This window comes from Miscanthus floridulus, chromosome 3 (assembly GCF_019320115.1).
Source record: "Miscanthus floridulus cultivar M001 chromosome 3, ASM1932011v1, whole genome shotgun sequence".
Classification (NCBI taxonomy): domain Eukaryota; kingdom Viridiplantae; phylum Streptophyta; class Magnoliopsida; order Poales; family Poaceae; genus Miscanthus; species Miscanthus floridulus.
In genome coordinates, this window is record NC_089582.1 from 127,143,844 (window position 1) to 127,166,842 (window position 22,999).

Consider the following 22,999-nt stretch of genomic DNA (forward strand, 5'->3'; position numbering starts at 1 on the left):
TCACACTCGCGGGTCTCATCAGGTTGGGACCTGAAATGAATGAGGATTGGGTGTAGGTGCTAAACCGCAACCGCAGGTGCCTATAAAGGCTTGGAGTATAAGGATCATCTCATGTAACCAGGTAGCCACAACCAGATGCTAACAATATGCTTAGCACCTAGGTCTCAAGTTTTTGGTAAAGTTCATGGGCAGTCCTCAAACTTATTCGACTATATCATCTCAGTTCCTAAACTCGCAAATCGGTTGTTTAGATCCTCAAACTTGTTCGAATATGACATCCCAGACCCTAAACTCAAAATTGTCAATTTAGGTCCTTAAAGTTGTTCCATTGTGTCGTCCCACTCTCTAAACATACAAATCACTTGTTTAGATCCTCAATTTTTGTTCAGGGCTCACAGTCAGTTCGAACAGATCTAGATCTATGCCCGTATGATAATGTGGCAACGCTAACATGTGGGACCACATGTAAGCTCTGTCTCCTTTCTCCCTTTCTCCCTTGAGCTCCCCCTCTCCTATCTCCTATCTCTCTCTCCTCTGTAGCCTCGAGTTGTACAACAATGATGACCATGCCGTCCCAAGCCCTCACAATGAGTCGGCGAGCCCCATTTCCATGGATGTCTACCACCTTGGCCGGATGAGCCCTTAGCCGAGCGTTGCCCCTAGCCACGCTCGTGAGCTCACCTCGGTTGTATCACCTTAGCACATGGCAGTGCCTCCTAAGTCGTGTCGCCCCTGAGCTCACGGGAGAAGAGAGAAAGGAGAGAAAAAGAGCTCAGGTCCGTCTAAACAGGCTATTTGTAAGTTTTGAGAGTGAAATGATATATACAATGGAACAAGTTTGAAGACCTAAACGAGCGTTTCATGTTAAAGATAGCCAATGCGTTACTTTTAGTCCATTTCAAAAACTTGCCAGCCAGAGAGTCATTTGCGGTTCATTGTCCAACTAAGTTTGGACACGTGGCTCTGCTCCATTACTCTCTGCACGGCGGTACCTGTTAGGCGCTTTGGTGGGCTGGACGCCTGGGCCCGTTCTGGCCTGTTAGCAGTGTCGGCTCTAGCATGGTGCACCCAACGCTTGTTTTGATGCAGCAGTTCTGTTGGAGTTTGCGGTCATGTAGGATTGCGGATTGGTTGTGTAGCCACGTTATGCTCCCATGCTCAGCATGATTTACACACATGTAGGATCAGGGATTGAAGATTGATTGGGGAACATGTAGAGTAAGGCCATGTTTAGTTCCTCTATTTTGCAAAATAATTTTGGATTCTGGGTCATCTTTTTGCAAAATGTAACTAAACATGGGTGTGAAAAGTGCAAAAAGTTCCCCTCCAAAAAATTTCACATTTTGGACTCCAGACTCCCAAATCCGAAATTTTTCACCTCGGTCCGCGGCCTGGACGCGCCTGGACGCGCCTGTACCCCTCGCCACTCTCCCTACCCTATCCATTCGCTCGGCCACCACTCTCCTTCTTCCTTTCCCCATCTCCATCTCCGCCACTCTCCTCCACCGTCGCCGCGCTAATCTCCCTCGCAGCCGCTCCTCTCGGTCTCTCCCCCACCTCCTCCATCGCCAACCTTCACCTTCTTCCCCACACTTCCTTCACCATGGCCGGCCGTGCCCTCTCCGCGCGTAGATCGGGCTTTCAAGCCGCGTCCGAGCGCTCATGGATGGATTCGAAGGCAACGGCGGCGGGTATAGAAACGACGACGGCACCCGTGATTTCTTCTCCCAACCGGAGCACTCGTCGGCTTTCAACCTCTACTCTGACCCGCCGGCGCAGTTCCCTAGCTCAAGCTCCATCAGCGCTCAACGGGCCAGCCTCTCCTCCCTCGATCTCAACTCCAATGGCGAGGCTTGGCCCGAAATGGGGAGGTACGAGAACCTCCTACGCTACGGCTAGGACAAAGCAGATGGTGAGGGCGACTTCTCCCCCTCTCCCGTGCGCGTCCGTGCCTCCGGGCGTACCCTTGGCGTTCGGACGGCTCGATCCGGCGGTGGAGGAGGCGGCATGGCCGGCCACGCGGGCCTCAACTCCAGCGCTCCGCGTGCCCCATGGCCGCCTCCACTCTCCGGCAGCGGCACGCGTGGATCTTCGTCCACCACACCTTCTGGATCGGTTCCCTGTCGCGGTCGCCGGTCCCATTCTCTGGCAACTCATCCGGCAGCCATGGCGGATGACAACTTCAACGTGGATCCGGTCGCAGATGGTGAAGAAGACGACCTCGAAGAGATTTTGGCACCCACTAGGAACGCTCGAGCCTCTGTATGAACCATATCCTCCCTCGCTGGCTTACCATTTTCACGTGTTTTCATTTGCTGAATGCATGATGTGTTTGTGCGTATCTATGTTCCAATTTGGTTTAGGCTAAAAAAGATAGATGCAATTGGAATGGGCCAAACACAGGTGTCCTGTGCACCTTGTGGTGTCAACAGATCAATAAGGGCAATTGTGTGAGAGGGAACATGACCAAAAAAGGGTGGGATGAGGTTCTAACTCGGTTTAGAGCAGCCACCAATTTGGTTCATGATAAGGAACAGCTTGGTAGTAGGTACAGGCAACTGAAATCCTTGTATGGGTTCATTAAGAAATTAAAGACTCAATCAGGCCTTGGCCGTAGAGAGGATGGGAGTGTCATAGCAACTGAAGATTGGTGGGAAAATAATACAAAGGTACTTGTACCCTCCTTTGTTAGATTTGTAGACAGTAGTGATATGTTTGTAGGCTTCTAAACTTTGAGTACCATCTGCAGGGCCACCCAGAATGGAAAAAGTTGAAGAATGGGTGGCCAGATTACTTGGAAGACCTAGAGCATATGTTTCATGGAGTAGTTGTTGATGGATCCACTGCATATGTCCCTGGACAAGGAGAAGTTCTGGAAGTGGATGATGAAGAAGATGATGGCAATGATGATTCAGTTACCCCAGCGACACCAGTCACTCCTAGCAGCAATGGTAGCCTCAAGAGAGCTAGCAGCATATGCACAACTGCCAAAAGTCCTAAGAAGACCAAGTTAAAGAGTCCAGCCTTGAGGACCATGAATAGATTCATGGCAAACAATGAATGGATACAAGAGGAAAGGAACAAATACCTTGCTGCGGCTGTGGAAGCAAAGATCAGTGCCAAACAATCCAAGGAAGATGTCATGTTTGAGAAGATTAAGCAAGTTTAGCGTCTAGCTAAGGAATGTGGGGTCCAGGAGTCAGATTCTGTTCAATGGTTGGCTGTGCTTCGTATCTGCCAGGATCCAATAGTCCGTGACTTCTTCATTGCAACTGATACTAATGAGGGGAGACGTGCGGTTATTGAGTCCTTTGCAAGGGTTTAGGGTACTAGGCTGCAATTTCATTTATCTAGCATCAGTTCCATCAATTGAACTATGTTGTGTTATTTAATCAGTTCAACTATGTTCTGTTATTTAATCGGTTGAACTTGAAGTCATGAATGATGTGGTTTATGTTAAATCTGTGATGGATGATGTGGTTTTTGTGAGTTTTATTATGCTGAAATCTGTGATGAATGAACTGTGACTTATATTATGCTGATATATGCGTGAACTTTTATTCCAGTGGCTTATATGGTTCCAATTTGGTATATTTTAGTGACTTATATTCCAGTGACTTGTACTAATTATTGTTATTTATATGATCAGGCTGGAATTTCAGTGAGGCCACAGGTCATTTGTGATGATCAAGATGAGGATTCCAGTGATGATGAGATATTGTCACTTATTGCTGAGGATGGCAATTTAGAATTTCTGTCTGGTATGCTTATGTATGCCATGCATTATGATAAATATTGTACTAGGGCCCCATATAGGCAACCTTTCATGTCTGGGCTTCAGTGGGTGCAAAATAAATTACAAGATAGAGATAGATGCTACAAAATGTTTAGGATAAGCCCAACAATATTTTATAGGTTGCATGAGTTGCTTACAGAGTCATATGGCCTGAAATCTAGTAAGAAGTCTAGTTCAATTGAAGCCTTAGGAATGTTTCTGTGGATGGTTGGTGCACCCCAGTCAGTCAGGCAAGCTGAGGACAGGTTAGAGAGGTCACTAGGCATAGTCCATACCAATTTCTATAAGGTGTTGAAATGCCTAACAAAACTAGCTAAGGACATCATTAAGCCCGAGGACTCAGATTTTACAACAATCCATCCTAGGCTGATGAGTCCACGGTTCTATCCATTTTTCAAGGATTGTATAGGAGCAATTGACGGCACTCATGTACCTTGTGTTGTGCCAAGTCATAAGGTGATTCAACACATGTGTCGCAAGGGAATGACAACCCAAAATGTGTTGGCTATTTGTAACTTCGACATGAAGTTCACCTTTGTGCTTGCTGGATGGCCTGGATCAGTGCATGATATGAGAGTTTTCACTGATGCCACTACGACCTTCGGCCATGTCTTTCCACACCCACCAACAGGTAAACACCCATCAAGATGGAATGGCCAGATTACTTGTGATCGAGGTCACTAACTAACTGGTTGTGATGTGCAGGTAAATACTACCTGGTCGATTCCGGCTATCCAAACCGGCCAGGATACCTTGCACATTACAAGGGAACCATGTATCATCTGCCGGAGTATCGTCATGCTCAGGAACCTCAAGGTAAAAAAGAAATCTTCAACTTTACACATTCGTCATTTAGAAATGTCATCGAGAGGTCTTTTGGGGTTTTGAAGATGAAGTGGAGGATTTTGTTGAGTATGCCGAGATATCCACCTCATGTGCAAAGCCAAATAATAATAGCTTGCATGGCACTGCATAATTTTATTAGAAGTAGTGGCATAGTGGACAAGGATTTTGATCGTTGTGATTGTGATGAGAATTATGTGCCACCCGAAGCTCTGGCATCGCAGCCACAAACTCAGGCCTCGTCGTCAAGGGATGAATCTACGTTGATGAATGCTTTTCGTGACTCAATTGCGCTTGCTTTGATTAATAGGACATAAAATTCGTACATGAGTGATGTGGTTTCTGTGTATGAGTGATTGGTTTGTTATATGTTATAATGCTTATGAGTGATTGGTGCCTTCAGTTGTAATGGACTTGTGACATTGAACATTTGTACATGAGTTATATGGTTTCTGTGTATGAGTGATTCTGTGCATGTAAATGTGCCGAGCAGCATGCATAGCATGCATGTGCATGGCTGGTATTAATGGTCCAAAGCATCATTTATTATGGCCAAATCTGTCATCTTTTGTTATAACTCAAAAGTTTTCAGGTACATTTAAACAGGGTCTGAAATTTTTTTGCAGAATTGGGTTTTCACCTTGAAAACATTTCGCAGAAAGTTTTCAACCCATTTCGCATCTAAACACCACCTAAAATTAGCGTAGCAAAGAGCGCTTAGCTATCTAGTAAAATAGTATTGACGACGGGTGTTTACTCCATGTACACCACGTCCGACCGTTGCCGTCGCTAGTGAATTCATTCCTATTCGGGAATCGAAAGGTCCAGTACAACATCATTAGTAGTGACAGCTAGTGCAATTACTGATTACTAATTATACTATTTCTAACAGCTTACACCGCTTTCTCTGATGCGTCCTCCTTGTCATCTGCTGCTTTCTTGTTCTCTGCTTCATTCCATGCCCTCTGTCTCTTCTTCTGCAGGAACTCTACAAGGAGCTGGAGCGCCACGTCGACGTCCTCGCTCCGCAGCAGCATCTCCGACACCTCGGCCGGCGTCACGTCCACTGCCGAGAGCAGCTCCTGAATCTCCGGGAACAGTGTGTGGTTGTCGACGAGGAAGTAGTTTCTGGCCAGCGTCTTGAAGGCCTCCCAGCCGCAATAGGCCATGTAGACGTGCATGTCCATCCGGCCCGGCCGCAGCAGCGCCGGGTCGAGGCGGTCCTTGTAGTCGGTGGTGAACACAATGATGCGCTCCTCGCCGCACGTGGACCACAGCCCGTAGATGAAGTTGAGCAGCCCGGAGCCCCGGACAGAGTAATCCCACTCGGAGGAGCATAGTACGCCGCCGGTGGACTGCCGTCAGACCCGTAGTCGGCGTCCATGTCCGGCTCTGGCGCCCTGCCGTCGTCCCTTTGCCTCGACGCGACGCCCTCCAAGGAGCAGTCGATGTCCTCGATGACGAGGATGGACTTGTTGGGCATGTGGACGAGCAGCTTCTGCAGGTCAGAGTTGAAGCGCACCTCGGACAGGTCGAGGTAGTAGAGGCTGAAGCGGAGGTAGTTTGCCATGGCGGCGACGAGGCTGGACTTGCCGGTGCCCGGCGGGCCATAGTGGAGGTACCCATGTTTCCACGAGCCTGTTCGACAGGACTGAAAAATAAGTCAAAATACTGTTCTGACTGATTGTTGTGGGAGAAAAATATTGTTCCGTCTGAAAACACTGTTCACATAAACAGTGCTTTCGTGAGTTGGCTGGCTAGCCAGCCACCAGCCAGCCGAACGCCCTCCACGCCTTGCCGATGCGGCGGTAGTAGTCCCTTCCGTTGAGATCGAAAAGATCATCTATGATTTGGTCTAGCGGGTTCTCTTTACTGTGAATACGATATCGAGAATGGAGAGACAAAGAGGAATAAAAGAAGAACGTGACGAACCTGATACCACAGAGGGAGATGGTCCAGAAGCCGCCATCTCGTTTGTCGGTGAAGTCTGCGCACGGACAGCGACGTTCGGGGAAGAGGTAATGAAGTCGTCGACGTCGGTGGAGCGGGGCGGCGCGGCTAGTGGCTTTCCGTCACTGGCTGCGTCCCTCTCTGATCGGGATTAGAGTTTAGGTTTTGGTGGGGAGCTCGGCTCATGGTAAACCTCGTACTCAGAGCCGTCGGCCTCCACCTCTATATATAGCACAGTGTGACAGGGGCCCTCCAGCCATAGTGGGCTGGACGCCCCCGATCAAGACGTACATCAAAGGCCCAACTGGGCCGTTGGGCCTAGTTTGGGATTAGAGATTAATCTAACAATCTCCCCCTTGATCTTCTACCATCTTTCAATTTCATATCATTTACTTTTGTTCATTCCATTATAGATTAGCGCATAGAGCATGTTTTATCGTCACGGTCAATTGCCGATAGATTTAACAACTACAATACACCACTATATTCTGAAATAGATACTTAACTTTGGGCCTTTCTTTGTCTAGGAATTATAGGTTTTTTCTTAAACCCATGCCGGCTACATGTTCTCTGAACACGTTGGGTGGTAAGCCTTTTGTAAGCGGATCCGCGAGCATCTTTTCGGTACTTATATGCTCAAGACTTATGACATGATCCCGGACTTTATCTTTCACAACATAATACTTTATGTCAATGTGTTTGGTTGCACCACTTGACTTATTGTTGTGAGCATACTGTACTACCGGATTATTATCGCAGTATAACTTAAGTGGTCTATAGATGTCGTCAACCACCTTCAAACCGGGTATGAACTTCTTTAGCCAGTTCACCTACCCCATTATCTCATAACACGCTACAAACTCGACATACATTGTGGACAATATAATGACGGTTTGCTTTGAGCTTTTCCATGAAATAGCTCCCCCTACGAGAGTGAATACATATCTAGACGTGAATTTTCTATCATCTCCCGCATAATCAGAATCTGAATATCCCACTATAAGGAGTGAATCTGATCTTCTATAAGTCATCATGAGGTTTTTCGTTCCTTGCAAATAACGCAAGACTTTCTTTACTAATTTCTAGTGTTCTGTTACAGAATTATTCTGGAATCTACCAAGTAACTCGGTAACAAATGTTAAGTCAGGGCGGGTACATACTTGAGCATATTGCAAGCTTCCGATAGCTGAAGCATATAGAATCGTTTTCATTTGATCGATCTCATATTGATTCCTGGGGCATTGAAAATCCCCATATCTAACACCCTTGACTATAGGAGCAGGTGATGGACTATATTTGTGCATATTGAATTTCTTTAAGATCTTTTCTATGTATGCATTTTGTGATAGTCCTAATACCTCTTTACTTGTATCTCGGTGAATCTCGATCTCTAGAATGAATGAAGCTTCACCAAGATCTTTCATATCAAATTTTGAGGACAAAAACTTTTTTGTCTTTAGTAGTAGACTGACATCACTACTAGCAAACTAGCAAGTAAGATATCATCCATATATAGGACAAGGAAGATAAACTTTCCATTTTTAAACTTTGCATAGACACAATTATCCTCTATATTATCTTTAAACCCAAAATTCCTTATTGTCTGATCAAACTTTAAGTACCACTGTCTTGAAGCTTCTTTTAATCCATAAATGGATTTCTTTAGACGGCATCCCATTCGTTCTTTTCCTTCCATGACAAAACCTTTCGGTTGTGCCATGTAAATATTTTTCTCCAAGTCTCCATTGAGAAATGTCGTCTTTACATCCATCTGATATAATTCTAAATCGTAATGTGCCACTAATACTATTATAATTCTGAAAGAATCCTTATATGAGACTGGAGAAAAGGTCTCATTGTAATCAATCATTTCTCTTTGCGTAAAGCCTTTTTCTATAAGTCGTGCTTTATATCTCTCTATATTCCCTTGAGAGTCAAGTTTTGTTTTGTAGACCCATTTACAGCCTACTGTTTTGACTTCTTTAGAAATTATTTCCAAGTCCCAAACTTTATTGGCATTCATAGATTTCATTTCATCTTCTATGTCCTCAAGCCACTTTGATGAATGATCACTTTTCATGGCTTCTTTAAATGAGGTAGGATCATCCTCCATTTAAAATTCCTCAGTGTTGTATACTTCATAGTCAGCAGGAATAGCTGATTTTCTAACTCTTTGAGACCTTCTAGAGGCCTCCACATTTGGCACATCTTCTGTTTGAGGCTGTTGTTGCTCCCCTCATGTGTGGTAATAGGTTCTACAGGATCTTGAAGAACAGGTTCCTCATCGTCATTCATTATTGCCACAGGCGGAATAACAACAGGTGCTAGCACAACAGTATCTTGTGCTGTCGGTGCAGCGACATCAGGTAGTGAGAAAAATGGCTTATGAATCATCGAAGTGGGCACATACATCCGCTTCTCTTCAAGATCAATTTCTCGAGCTACCATGCTCCCCCTTATCATTTCATCCTCTAGGAAGATAGCGTGTCTCGTTTCCACAAACTTTGTATGTCTATCTGGACAGTAGAAACAAAAACCTTTTGATTTTTCTAGGTAGCCAATGAAATGGCAACTTACTGTTTTTGGATCTAGCTTCTCAATGTTTGGGTTAAATACTTTAGCCTCAGCATGGCTCCCCCACACACGTAAGGGGTTTAGTGAGGGTACTCTTCCTGTTCATAACTCATACGGTGTTTTGGACACTGACTTACTTGGTACTCTATTGAGAATATGAATGGTGGTTTTTAACACCTCCATCCATAGGCTCAACGGTAAGGTGGAGTAACTTATCATACTGCGCACCATATCCATTAGGGTATGATTGCGTCTTTTAGCTACTCCATTCTGCTGAGGTTCGCCCGGTGTAGAATACTAGGCTACTATACCATTCTCCTGTAAGAACCTTGCAAAGGTCTAAGAACTTGGCCATATGGGGTATGCCGACCGTAGTACTCCCCCCACGGTTGGACCTGACTATCTTAATATTTAAATTATGTTTGTTTTCAACTTCTGCCTTAAATATCTTAAATTTATCCAATGCTTCTGTTCTTTCTTTGATTAGATAAATGTAGCCATAGCGGGAGTAATCATCTATGAATGTTATGAACGAATCATAACCATCCACACTCTTTATAAAAAACGGACCACAGATGTCTGTGTGAATAATCTGTAAAATTCCTGCGCTTCGTTTGACATCTTTCTTAATTTCTTTACATACTTTTCTTTTATGTATTCTCTGCATTGTTCTAAATCTAAGAACTCTAATGGAGGAAGAATATCATTCTTAACTAATCTTTCTATTCTCCTCCTCGAAATATGGCCTAAACGATAGTGTCATAATTTCGACGACGTATCGTGAGCTCTCTTTCATTTTCTGTTTACATCCACAAACGAGGATACATTCTCATTGTCGCACGCAACATTGTCATCATCGCATACAACATTCACATCATCACGTAGTGATAACAAATAAAGATCATTTTGTAAGATAGCAAGACCAACACATGCATTATTAAATATTATCTTACATTTGTCATTTCCAAAATGGCAATCATATTCATCATTGTCCAAGCATGAAACACTAATCAAGTTTCTCTGTAAAGAGGGAACATAAAGTACATCTCTAAGTAAAAGTGTGAAGCCATTAGTAAGCTCTAGAGAAAGATTGCCAATGGCTTCAATATCTGCTCGGACTCTATTTGTAACTTTAATATGTCTTTCTCTTCTTTGCGTAGTCCTCGTCGAACGAAATCCCTGTAAGGAATTAGCAACATGAACAGTTGCACCTGAGTCAATCCACCAAGTAGATTTCGAATATTGTACATACAGGGATTCATTTATGAACGTAATAATATTCTCACCTTTCTTTGTCATGATCATCTTTAAGTATTCGGGACAATCTTTCTTATAATGTCATGTCTTCTTGCAATAGAGACACTGGTCTTTCTCTACTGTGAACTTGTTCTGCTGAGGCTGATGCAGCATGGGACCCTTTTCCTTTGACTTTGAGGAGAAGTTAGCATTATTATTCTTTTTCTTGTTGTCTTTTACATAATTGATAGTGTCACCATTGGCAGCTTTCATTTTCTCCTCCCCTTGCACACACATAGTCATAGGCCTCTCTAAGTCCCACTTCTCGGGCAGTATGTTGTAGTTGACAATAAAAGTGTCAAATTCCTTTGGCAAGGAAGCAAAAATCAGATGGATAAGGAACTCTTCCTTGAGAGCCAGATCCATTGGTTTTAGCTTGGATGCCAAATTGTTCATCCCTAGTATGTGCTCTCTTATGCCACCATTTTCAGAGTACCTCTCTGTCACCAACTGCTTTATCAGTTGGGTAGCATATGTCTTTGAAGAGCTAGTGAACTGACTCTTTATTCTATCGAGGTACTCGATGACCGTGTCATACTCTGGGATTGAGCCCACAATTGCAGACTCAATCATGTTCTTTATCACAGCTAATCATTTCTTGTTGGCAGTGACCCACTTTCTATGCTCAAGGTCATAGGACATCTTTTGGGATTCAAAATCCTTCTTTCTAGTTGTCCAAGTGGTATTAGCCTCGTTTGTCTCCCTCACCGGTGCCACAGGCTCAGTAGGACACGGTGAGGTGACTACCCAGTCCACCTTAGCTAAGATGAAGGCTAGGTCGATCTTTTTCTTCCACTTCGTGTAGTTGTCACCTATGAGAGTGGGGATCTCTTTGATACAACCCATCAAGTTGTATCCATCTGAAAACATAATTCATATAGAGTGAGAACATAAATAATAACAACAATTGCATGCCTTGATTCCAATGTTGGTCAAAATTAAAACATACAAATGTTTATACATTAAATCTACATCACCGTTGGGTACAAATAAAAATAATGCATAAAATCATTAAAATTATGATATTGTTATTAACAACGTTGGTTAGAAAATAACAACATCATAATCATGTCAAAATCTCTTTTTCTCCAATTAAATATCACGTTGGTTCAAAATAACTGGAGAATAAACTATTTCTTTAGCAGCGAAAAATGTAAAAAAATTTATCTATTTTTTAGAACCATTTCTCTGTAATTTCTCTATTTTCTGAAAATTTATCCTGATGGTTCAAAATTTAACAGAGAATTAAAACAAAATTCATCAAATTCACTTCTAAAAAATAATAAAACAAAAATACTCTTCTATTCATTTTGGCCCGGCCGATGGAGTGCGACCCGCGTCCCAGCTGGATGCACCAGCGTGTGGCCCAGCAGCACAGCGCGGCCTAGCTCAGCACGTGGTCTAGCAACGGCTCATGGCCGAGTCAACGCGCGGCTCGCTCCCCGCGCCCAGGCCGCAACCTAGGCCTGGGCCAGGAAAGCGGCCCATCTCGGCACCCCGCCGCGCCCCGCGTCAATCTAAGCCGTCTGACTCGATCCGACGGTCGTCCATCCATCTCATGCGAACAAAACGGCGACGACGGACTCCCCAAAACCCTAACCTCATTTCTCTTTCTCTTGCTTTCTCTGCCACGCCGCACGCTGCACGGAGGTAGCCAAAGCGGCCATCGTCGCCAGTAAGGAGGACGCCGCTGGTCCGGTGAGCCAAAGCACACCCCCGCGTCGGGTCTCCTCCCACCTCTCTTTTTCTTCCCCTCCTCCTATCTCTCTTGCACTAAAACACAGAGAAGCAGCAATCGGCTCCATGGCTGGACAGAGGAGGAGGTGGCGGCCCCGTGTCAGCGCCCTGAGCCCACGCGCGCGCATCGCGGTGACGAGCAGACGAGTGGTGGCTCTATTCTTTTCTTATCGTGTGCCGGCGAAGATGGCGGTGCGACACCTTTCCCCGTGCGATGGCGGTAGTGACCGGCAGTTGAGTGACGCCTGCCATGCCCCGGTCTCTTTTCATTTTCTTTTACCCGGTTAGGGTTAGAAATTTCGGATCAGAACTAGGTTTAGGGATTCGATTGCACTATGTTTTCGTTCACTCGATCTACATCTAAAAGTCCTAGAAGACCTGGCTCTGATACCATTGTTGAGATCGAAAAGATCATCTAGGGTTAGGTCTAGCGGGTTCTCTTTACTGTGAATGCGATATCGAGAGTAGAGAGACAGAGAGGAATAGAAGAAGAACATGTCAACCTAACACCGCAGAGGGAGATGGTCCAGAAGCCGCCATTTCGTTTGTCGGTGAAGTCTACGCATGGGCAGCGACGTTCGGGGAAGAGGTCAATGAAGTTATCGACGTCGGTGGAGCGGAGCGGCGTGGCTGGTGGCTTCCCGTCACTGGCTGCGCCCCTCTCTGATTGGGATTAGGGTTTAAGTTTTGGTAGGGAGCTCGGCTCACGGTAAACCTCGTACTCAGAGCCGCTGGCCCCCACCTCTATATATAGCGCAGTGTGACTAGGGCCCTCCAGCCATAGTGGGCTAGGCACCCTCGATCAGGACGCAGATCAAAGGTTCAACTAGGCCAATAGGCTCAGTTTGAAATTAGAGATCAATCTAACACCTTCTCCCTAGACAAGGGGTCGAGGTTAGCGACGATAGACCGCTTGAGCACCGGGTCCATGGCCAGCGTGTCGAACGTGGTCGGGTGGTGGTGGTTGATGCCGTACCAGGACTGCCCCTCATTCATGAATATCCTGAGCACGTGGTCGTGTGGCTGCAGCTGCTCCGCCATGTACATGATGAAGGGCACGTACCGCTCCACCTCCACGCCCGCGTGCTCGGCGTCGAAGCTGAGCTCCAGGTTCTCGCATGGGCCGCCGACGCCGCGGTTGCCCTTGCTTCCATCCTCGCCGTCGCTCTCGACGGAGGTCCATGTGAACTTGACGCCTTCGAAGTGGTCGACGGTGGAGCCACCGGGCTCCATGCATAGGATCGTCCTCCACGAGGGGGTGCTGTCGGGGTCTCTAGCGTGGGAAAGCGTGAGGCCGAGGCGGCGCATGGCGCGTGGGTCCATCCGGGTGGCCAGGTACGCGCGCGCCGTGTCGAAGAGCTTGTTGTCGTTGACTCGTTGTAGCTGCCATCGGACTGAGGCCAGATGATGATGGTGTGGCGCTCCTTTTTGCCGCTGCCAAACTAGGCACGCGCGGGGGCCGCGCCTATAGTTGGCCAAACGGGCCGCTCGGCACGGCACTAGCACGGGCACGACCAGGCATGGCCCGGCCAGGCACGACACTACGCAGCACGGTAGACTAGCCGTGCCGTGCCTATCAGTGCCGCCGTGCTGATGTGCCAGCCTAGGCACGGCACTATTAGGTCTTAGCCGTGCCATGCCGTGTCACTGGGCACGGCGGCCCAGCAGTGCCCGTGCCGGCACTGGCACTACAAGTGATCAAACACCTCAAACTGATAAGAATATCAGGGACAAGTTCATCATCTCAAACAGATCAGAATATCAAACACCTCAAACACTTCATCATCTCAATCTTAAGTTACAAGTTCAGAGAACTTATTAAAGACTCAAAGTTACATGTTCACAGAACTTATCAAAGACTCAAAGTCACATAATCACACAAACACAGGCAGGGAACAAGGGTTAGGGTTAGGGATCCATCCATCGCCACTCATCGGCGCCCTGGTCCCTCAACGGCTTCAAACAAAACAGAGCAAGGGTTAGTAGAGATTGAGGGTTAGGGTTAGGGATTGAGCAAGGGTTAGGTCGACGGCGACTTACCTTCAAAACCGGAGCACCAGAGTCGCTGGCGAGGTCGACGAGGCATGGATCCGGCCAGGAAACCGAAGGATCCAGCTAGGAAACCGATGGATCTGGCGAGGTCGACGACGAATCCGGCGAGGAAACCGACGGATCCGGTGAGGAAACCCACGGATCCGGCCAGGAAACTGAGGGATCCGGCGAGGTCGACAAGGGATCCGGCGAGGACGGAGCGAGATCAAGGGTTAGGGTTAGGGATTGTGCCAGTGCCGGTCAGCGGTGGCTCCAGAGACCACCGGAGAGCGAGAAGAAGAGTGGAAGTTAGAGGCGAGAGAGGAGAGCGAGTCGCCGACGCGGCGACGCTGACTCGCCGAGAGAGGAGAGCGAGGCGAGAGAGGAGCGGGTGAGACGGCGCTGTGGGGGAGAGCCGAGAGCGAGGCGAGAGAGACAGCGAGTGAGAGCAAATGAATTAGGGCAACGGAGACGCGACCGGCCGGCCGGGACGGGCGGTTTTATACCCCCGATTCCAACGACCGGATCCAACGGTTCGATGGGAGCGAGACCGGGGATCCAACGGCCACCTGTGGTCGAGCCGTGCCGCTGCCGCCCAGCCCATATAGCGTGCCGTGCCAGGCACTGGCACGAAGGCCGTCGGGCCGGGCCGTTCCTGGGCCGTGCTAATTAGTGCCGTGCTTGGACCGGCCCGTAGTGCCCGGGCCAAATGGCCAACTATAGCCGCGCCGCGGCGCGCAGCTCGTCCGGGAGCAGCTCCCGTGCCATGCTGCGCGCCATCACGGCGTACGCCGCCGCGGAGGCCGCCGTGGCCAACGCCGTCTTGTACGCGTCCAGCACCCTCCCAGCGCCCTGCGTCGGTGGCACGGCCAGCGGAAGGCGGTCCATGGTCAGCTGCCGAACGCCGGCGCGTTTGTGCGCAGTGTGCTTCTCCTATGAGCTCTGAGGTGCTGGGAGCTGGAGGCTGGAGCTGGGTTGTGCAGTGCTGTCTGGCAAATGGCTTGTGTTCTTTATACTCCTCCCTACAAGTTGCATGCAGAATATTACGTATGTTTCTAGACAGACAAGAGACAATAGTATTTTTCATATATGACAATTCAAGGAGCATTAGATCTGTCTCATCTGTTTACGAGCATTAGCTTTATTATATTTGTCTGTTCAAGACCATTAGCTTTATTATTTGTAAAAATTCTTTCTATTTTATTGGTTGATTTGTTCCTTTATCTTCTCGCGCCATGCCATAGAAATAAGGATAATGATGAGCTAAATCTGCCGCAATTTAGACTATACACTGCTCACTGGTGCAATGACCTGCTGAGATTTGCCTGCATAATTTGTTCATTACAAGGAGGAACGACATTGTGATTGTCAACCACAGTGACAACAATAATATTTGTACTGTTGCATCCCTCACTATTCAGTTTGTTTAACTAGAATTCTTATTAGTCATATGGTGGATTGAAACCTTAATCAGCTCATATTAAACTGTAATATATATTTCAATGAGACTTTCGCTATCCTTTAAGAATAAAGCAGATGTTATTATTTTTCTATTAATGTCCATACACTGTATTTTTTAAAATTTTTCGTCTAAATTCCCGCGGCAAGTCGGCAACGTGCGGGAAATTCTTCGAATTACTTATAAAAATCAAAAGAACCTATGCAAAGCAGGTCGTGTGGTTACTGAACTCCGTGGTTACTCGTGTGCTTTTTCTTATGCATGCATCCGTGCACCTCATAGCAACGTGTCTTTTTGGTGTTTCATACATCACTCACAGATTCTCCATCGCTCGCACATTCTTTACTTGGAGTCGTGAGTCATGACTGGAGGTTCATTGCACTGGTAGCCATATCTTTGCTTTGTAGATGGACATAGCCATATCTTTGCTTTGGCCTTATTTACTTAACGAATTTTTTTAAGAAATGGTACTATAGCATTTTCGTTGTTATTTGACAATTAGTGTTCAATTATAATCTAATTAGGTTTAAAAGATTCGTCTCGTGAATTTCGTCTAAACTGTGTAATTAGTTTTATTTTTTATTTATATTTAATATTTTATGTATGTATTTAAAGATTTGATGTGACAGAAAATCTTAAAAAACCAACGGCCGCCGTCACGATGGATCGCATATTCGCAGGGGCACCACGTCACGCTGCGGGCCTACTCTACGTCCTCGTACTGTCACGCTGCCTTAACTGCTAAGCTCTCTCTGTCAATTAAATCAACAGGTATAAGCGTTGGGCCCACCGCGGAACAGCTGGCCGGCAGTTTCTTCACTTTCCAGTGTACACGGAGTCATCGACACGCTGGGGTTCAGCTGTAAACCGAAAGGCTACTGGGCGGCAGATGCAAAACGACTCCACTCACCGGCCGTTGCCGTGGGTCATTTTTTTTTTAAGTTTGATTAAATTTATAGAAAATATTAGTAATATTTATATCTCAAAATAAAATTATTATAAAAATAGATTCAAAGATCTATCTCATGATAATAATTATTTACCCTAAATATCAATATTTTTATATATATTTAATCTGAGAATGTTTGACTTATTGGAAAGTGAGATGGACGGATATAAGACAAAAGGAGAAGGAGGAAGTAGTACGCTCAATGGACTAGAAATTAGATTTTTATTTTTTTAGAAAATTATTAAACTACACTCACAACTTTTATGTAAAATATTTTATGCGATATAAGTTACCACCACAATTTTATATCATATCCTTTTCAATATAATTTTTCATAACTATGAGTGGACAAATTTACCATGATAATTTCTTAATATAATTTTCTAACATAAATTTTATATAATAAATTTTACGAACAATATACTTATACATGCTTTTTTGTTGTCCAACATATTTATTTTAGATAAACTTCTGAACCTAAAAATTGTTCATAGCATATAGAAGAAAAAAATGTCAATTGACATGAAAATTTTTAAAAAGAGGAAAAGAGAGAAGAAGAAGAAAAAGAAAAAAAAAGTAACAATTGCAAGGACGTGGGGATTCGAACCATCGTTAAAATGGAATTGTTAGTTAATACATAAAGATCATGGTGAAAAGTTGTCGTCAATATAGGTTAATATATAAATCTATTCTTTTGATTTAAAAAGCGTCATGATAAAAAGTTATTGTGATAAGATTGTTTGTGTTAGAAATTGTATTAAAAATGTTATGATAAAATTTTATGGTGATAAATTGTTTATAAAATTATATCAAGAAATGTATTGAAAAGTTACGATAAAAGTTCTGGTAATAAGTCCGGTTCCGCAAAATGTTACACACAAAAATGTGATTATAAGGGGGTGTTTGGTTCTTTAGTCGCTCCTAAAATTCATGTCACATCGAATGTTTAGATACTAATAAGGAGCATTAAATATAGATTAATTACAAAACCAATTACATAGATGGAGGCTAATTTCCGAGACAAATTTTTTAAGCCTAATTAATCTGTCATTAGCATATGTTTACTGTAGCACCACATTGTCAAATCACTAATTAGGCTTAAAAGATTCGTCTCGTAAATTAGTCGTAAGTTATGCAATTAGTTTCGTAATTAGTCTATATTTAATACTCCATGCATGTGTCCAAACATTCGACGTGACAGGAATTTTAAGAGTTCCTATAGGAACCAAACAACCCCTAAATGTATAATTTTGTAACTTTTTAGGTTGTCTCCAATAGGAGACCCATTACGGAACCCAAACCTAAAATAGCTCTCCAACACAATACCTATAGCCTCCAACAGACTACCTATATGGAAGACCAATTTTAGGTGCCAGGAGAGGCATAACCTATATCTGAGTATCCTCTCTCATAAAGACCCATTTACAAAAAGGATTACCTTTTGGGTCTTGTTGTTGGAGAAGACCAAAAATAGGTATTGAAATTTTTGCCTATAGCGCTACCCAATGACGAATGAGTCTTATATTTTGGGTCGCAGTTGTTGGAGACAGTCTTAATAAAAATAAAAATTTACAGAAATAAATATTTCAAAAAAAAAATCACAGAAATTGGTGCGGTCGTTCCCTTTGCTTTTTTTTAGCACCCGGTCGTTCCCTTTCCTGGTTTTTCTCTGCAACGAACGATCGCTTTCTTTCAACGAACCATCGCTAAAATGAAATTGGGCAGCATAAAGTGAAGGCCGACCCGTATAATACGCCCCAACCAGAAAATAGCTGCAGTTGTGGCAAGTCGGAACTGTAAATAAAACAGTAAAAGACGTGTACGATTAGCAGACACGCTATCTGAGATAAAAAAGAAGAAGAAGCAGACATGTTATCTACAGTAGAGATAAATACAATTCAACAGCATCCCTTCAAATTCACTTTGCAATTTCAGAATTACCATCTGACATGTGGCTTGCAAATGGATTGAAACTCTCAAGAGTCAGCTTACAAAGCACAACTTCACTACACTATCACGGCAAACTCTGTTCGCTGGGAGAAATTTGTGAGAGAGTGAACCGTGTTTTCATCCGCGCACAGTAAAATCTGGCTGATTTTCAACTAGCCGAACGAGCCCTATATACGTAATCTATAAACTTTATGTATTAGCCTTTTGACCACCGTCTCTGGATCAGTCCTGGTCAAAATAAGCTTTATCTCCCGGACAGATGAAGTAAACCGTATGGGAATGCCAAACAGATCAAACGATTTCACCTCTTGATGCCGCTGTCCCGTAAAATGCGTTGAGAGGATATCATTTTTACATCCATATAGACAAATTTATAGTAGTACAAATAGGATCCTGGCAACGGATTCTATTTGCTTTCAAACATCTAAATACCATGTAAAAACAAAGTTCTTCTTTGGAACAAAGTGAAATTCTGAAACTGAAGTACTAAATGTATTAGGTGACTTAATATGAAATGATTACATGATTTAGCATTAAATAGCTTGTTTTAGGGTGTGAAAATTCTAGAGAGGACAACTGTCATAAAGAACACAACTACATTGCACCATATTATTGCCGATTTGTGAAGTTCTACACTTGCATGATTACCTTAGAAGGTAGCATATCTTAGGTAATAGATTAACATTAACTGCATTTCTATATGCGGATAGTAATGTACTACCTTCATTCCTAAAAAATGGATTTTAGCAGTTTAAAGTGAAAACCATCCACCAAGTTTATAGAAAAGAATAACAATATTTACAACATGAAATGAGCTTTATTGGATGCATTACAAACTATATTTTCATACCGTAATGCTCCCCTCAGAGAGTCCATCAGTCCGGATGACTTTCCGGGCCTACAAAGCCCAATATGCTTGCTCCTCTCTCTCGCCCACGCTCCCTTATCTCGTCGTGCCACTCTCTCTCCCTCTCTGGTTGCTACTCGCGAGCGGACAGGGCCGCCCGAGCCCAGAGCTCCCCCATCACCGTTGCTCCCTTTCTTCTGGCCCTCTCGCGCCCCCACTCCTATCTCCACCAACGCCGCCTCAGGCTCGTAGTTCCCCCTGTGCATGCTCGCCGAGCAAATCCTGCAGCCACCCCCTTTTTCCTGCTCGTGGCGTCCATAGGACAGGAACCGTGGTGAGCCATCCCTGGTGGCCCTCCACCCAGCCACCCACGCTACCTCAGCATTCGCCGCACCTTGCCCCTCCATCTCTTGCATGCGTTCGTCTGGGTGGATATCTGCTGGCACATCGCCGCCGCTGGTGCTGCCTACGGCATGCTGCTGGTATGTGCGACCGATCCTACACTGCATCAATGAGACTCTATTCATCCAAACAACAAGTAGATTTTGTGCTTGAAAACGAATGTTGTAAGCGTATGTTTCAAGTGTTTCAGATGTTTCAAACGTATGTTACAAGTGTTTCATATGGATATTGCAAAAGTAGATCGTAATGTATCATATGTTGCAATGAATGTACACATATGTTGCAAGCGGCTGTTCCAAATATTTCATATGTTTTTTGAAACATATATTGCAAGTGTGTTTATCTTGATGATGCATATGTTTCACACATATGTTGCAAGTGTTTGTTGCATATGTTTTTCAATGGCTTTTCAAGTGTTTTCAGGTGTTTTTGCCAGTATTTCAACGCATGTTTCAAGTGTTTCATCTGTCTTCAGATGTATGTTGCAAATGTTTCTATCTGAATGTTTTAAAAAACAGAGTAAGTGTTGCTGTTGGGGACCCACGTGCCGCAGCAGTCGTTCGGGCAGGGAAGTGGAGAGGGCATGAGCGGTTTCCGTGTGGGATCAGGAGGCGTGGGCGACGTTCGGACGGCGCAGGCCCTCATGTGGGCATGCGAAACGGAGCGCAGACGTGGAGGTTCGGACGCGCATATCAATGTGAATGTGTGGGCGCTAGCCCTGTCAATTTTCATATAGTTTATGGGCCTGGTCGCTTCTGCCTTTTCGTCTGTTTGGGCTGCAACTGTACAGCCCAGCCGCTCGGCTGCGGCCCAAGCAGCTGCAGCAGCACAGCGCAGCCCACGGCCACGGCCGCACCTTCTTATCCGGTTGCATCCCGCGAGTGAGTCCAGTGGTCTAGGGTTTGGAGGCGGCCGTCCGTCATATCCCTCGCTCAGTGCACTGCGCAGCTACTGGTTCCACACGGAGACGAGCGCCGCCGCATTTGGCGGTGCACGTAGCACAGCTGATCATGTTGTATCTATCCCCACGGGAGCAATAGCTAGGTTGGCGAATGACAAGGAGCATGGCAGGTAAGTCAGCGGAGCCCTCGGTTGCCGATTCGGCCGGGGGCGCAAGAAACTCCGATGATAACCTCAGGTTGTTTGTGCCCCCTGCCTTACTTGTATCTCTATTTTTTTTCTTTTCTTTTCCCGATTTCCATGAAGTGGCCGTGAAATTTCCAAACATGTCTCGAGGAATCTGCTTTCTAAATCCCACATTCTTGATCTTGGATTCTTGATGATATTGAGGGCCTGGATCTTGGATCTATTAGCTGGTAGAAGTGCATAATCCCTTTAAATAGGTTGCGGTTTCTGCTTCGTTCCGACTTGACTAGATGATTGACTTATTTTTCATGGGGCTATTGACTAGATGATTGACTTATTTTTCATGGGGCCTATTCTAATCTGCCAGTCTGATGATTAGCATTGTTTGCACAAAGAACGGAGATCTTAATGCGCTTCCCGTCGAAGCCTGCTTGACCGCCGTGGTGGATCATCGCCCTGTTCGCTTGAACTTGTCAGCTTGGCTTATCAGCCACGTTCCGTTCCAAAAAATATGTGAGTAGTTTTCTCTCTGAGGGAAACTAAAACCACACACACGCACGCATACATTTATCTATGTGTATATATATCCTCTGCTCCTCATCCACCATTTAGCTGGCCGAGCAGGCTCCGGGAAATGCGTCTGTAGATGCAAAAGTTATGAAGGCTATCCCAGATTGGAATAATGCCCCGCCTAAATTCATTTGACTTGTTTAATGAGTTCTTTGCCACTATCGGAAAAGCTGTCCTGTTATCAAGCACTGCAATGCAGTCTGGGATACTTGTGCTTTGGTCAGCATCATGTTAATGATTTCTCTTTAGCTTGTCTGATATTTGAGTTACAACCATGCAGTATTTTACCCTATAGGCAAAATTGGCAGATGATGAGAAGCAAAGACAATTGCATCTGATGTGCTCCTAGTTCTTGGGGGCACAATGGCATGATGACTGTGTCTAGGGGAATCTCTGATGCTAATGTGAATTTTCTTATATACTCCGTCTGGTCCAAATTGTAAGATGTTTTGGCTTTTATAGATATATTTGAGAACATGCAGTATTTTACCCTATGAGCAAAATTGGCAGATGATGAAAAGCAAAGACAATTGCATCTGCTGTGCTCCTGGTTCATGGGGGCACAATGGTATGATGACTATGTCTAGGGTAATCTCTAATGCTAATGTGCATTTTCTTTTATATACTCTTTCCGTTCCAAATTGAAGACGTTTTGGCTGATATAGATATATTTGAGTTACAAACATGCTGTATTTACCCTATGGGCAAAATTGGCAGATGATGAAAAGCAAAGACAATTGCATCTGCTGTGCTCCTGGTTCATGGGGGCACAATGGCATGATGACTACGTCTAGGGGAATCTCTGATGCTAATGTGAATTTTCTTATTTACTCCGTCTGTTCCAAATTGTAAGACGTTTTGGCTGTTATAGATATATTACTTTTACTATGTATCTAGACAATGTATATCTAAGTGCATAGCAAAAGCTATGTATCTAGAAAAGCCAAAACGTCTTACAATTTGGAATGGAGGGAGTAGCTGCAAGCTGCATAGGGTGTTGTGTGTAGAACCATGCTAGTGATAGGTATCTTTTGAATCAGAGTAATGCGTGCAGATTTTGTGGTCATAAAAGTTTCCTGGCATCTCATCTGTGACTGAGAGAATCCATTTTATTTTAGTTTGTGTAATGCGGGGTTATCATGATCTGGCTGCCTGCATTACAAACTTTATCCAAATGCCATACCATGGGAGCTTTCTTGTCTGTTGTGTTGGATTATATTTTCTCTCTCTGTTCTCTCTGGCATCTTAGATACTTTTTGTGTATATGACCCTCAGATTTCTCTTTGAGGTGGAGCTTATGCAGATATGATTTAGGGAGAGATGGTGTCTGCCATTGGGATCATACATTAGCTCTGAGCCTCTGATCCTGTGAAGCGTGTCAGTAAAGAGGGGAGCCGGGCTAACTACATAGACAGCAGTAGTAAGAACCATAAAAAACAGGAAGTCACCAAGCCATATTGTATCAGCGATAATTCCGGAGGATGAAAATCATATTCTCATTCTGGATGA

At 44.8% G+C, this 22,999-nt stretch overlaps 1 protein-coding gene and 3 pseudogenes across 1 annotated transcript; 3 read left to right on the top strand and 1 right to left on the bottom strand.

The window, feature by feature from the left end:
* The first annotated feature begins 2,166 nt into the window (after nt 1–2,166).
* Nucleotides 2,167–4,956, top strand: LOC136544389 (uncharacterized). Its single transcript, XM_066536571.1, has 6 exons — nt 2,167–2,262; nt 2,364–2,669; nt 2,750–3,163; nt 3,242–3,298; nt 3,650–4,427; nt 4,502–4,956. The coding sequence occupies exons 1-6, from the start codon at nt 2,167–2,169 to the stop codon at nt 4,954–4,956; spliced, it is 2,106 nt and encodes a 701-aa protein (XP_066392668.1).
* A 576-nt stretch (nt 4,957–5,532) lies between these two features.
* Nucleotides 5,533–15,115, bottom strand: LOC136544390 (AAA-ATPase At3g50940-like; annotated as a pseudogene).
* A 6,676-nt stretch (nt 15,116–21,791) lies between these two features.
* LOC136547786 (small nucleolar RNA R44/J54/Z268 family) lies at nt 21,792–21,893 on the top strand (annotated as a pseudogene).
* A 307-nt stretch (nt 21,894–22,200) lies between these two features.
* Nucleotides 22,201–22,302, top strand: LOC136547785 (small nucleolar RNA R44/J54/Z268 family; annotated as a pseudogene).
* The last annotated feature ends 697 nt before the right edge of the window (nt 22,303–22,999 follow it).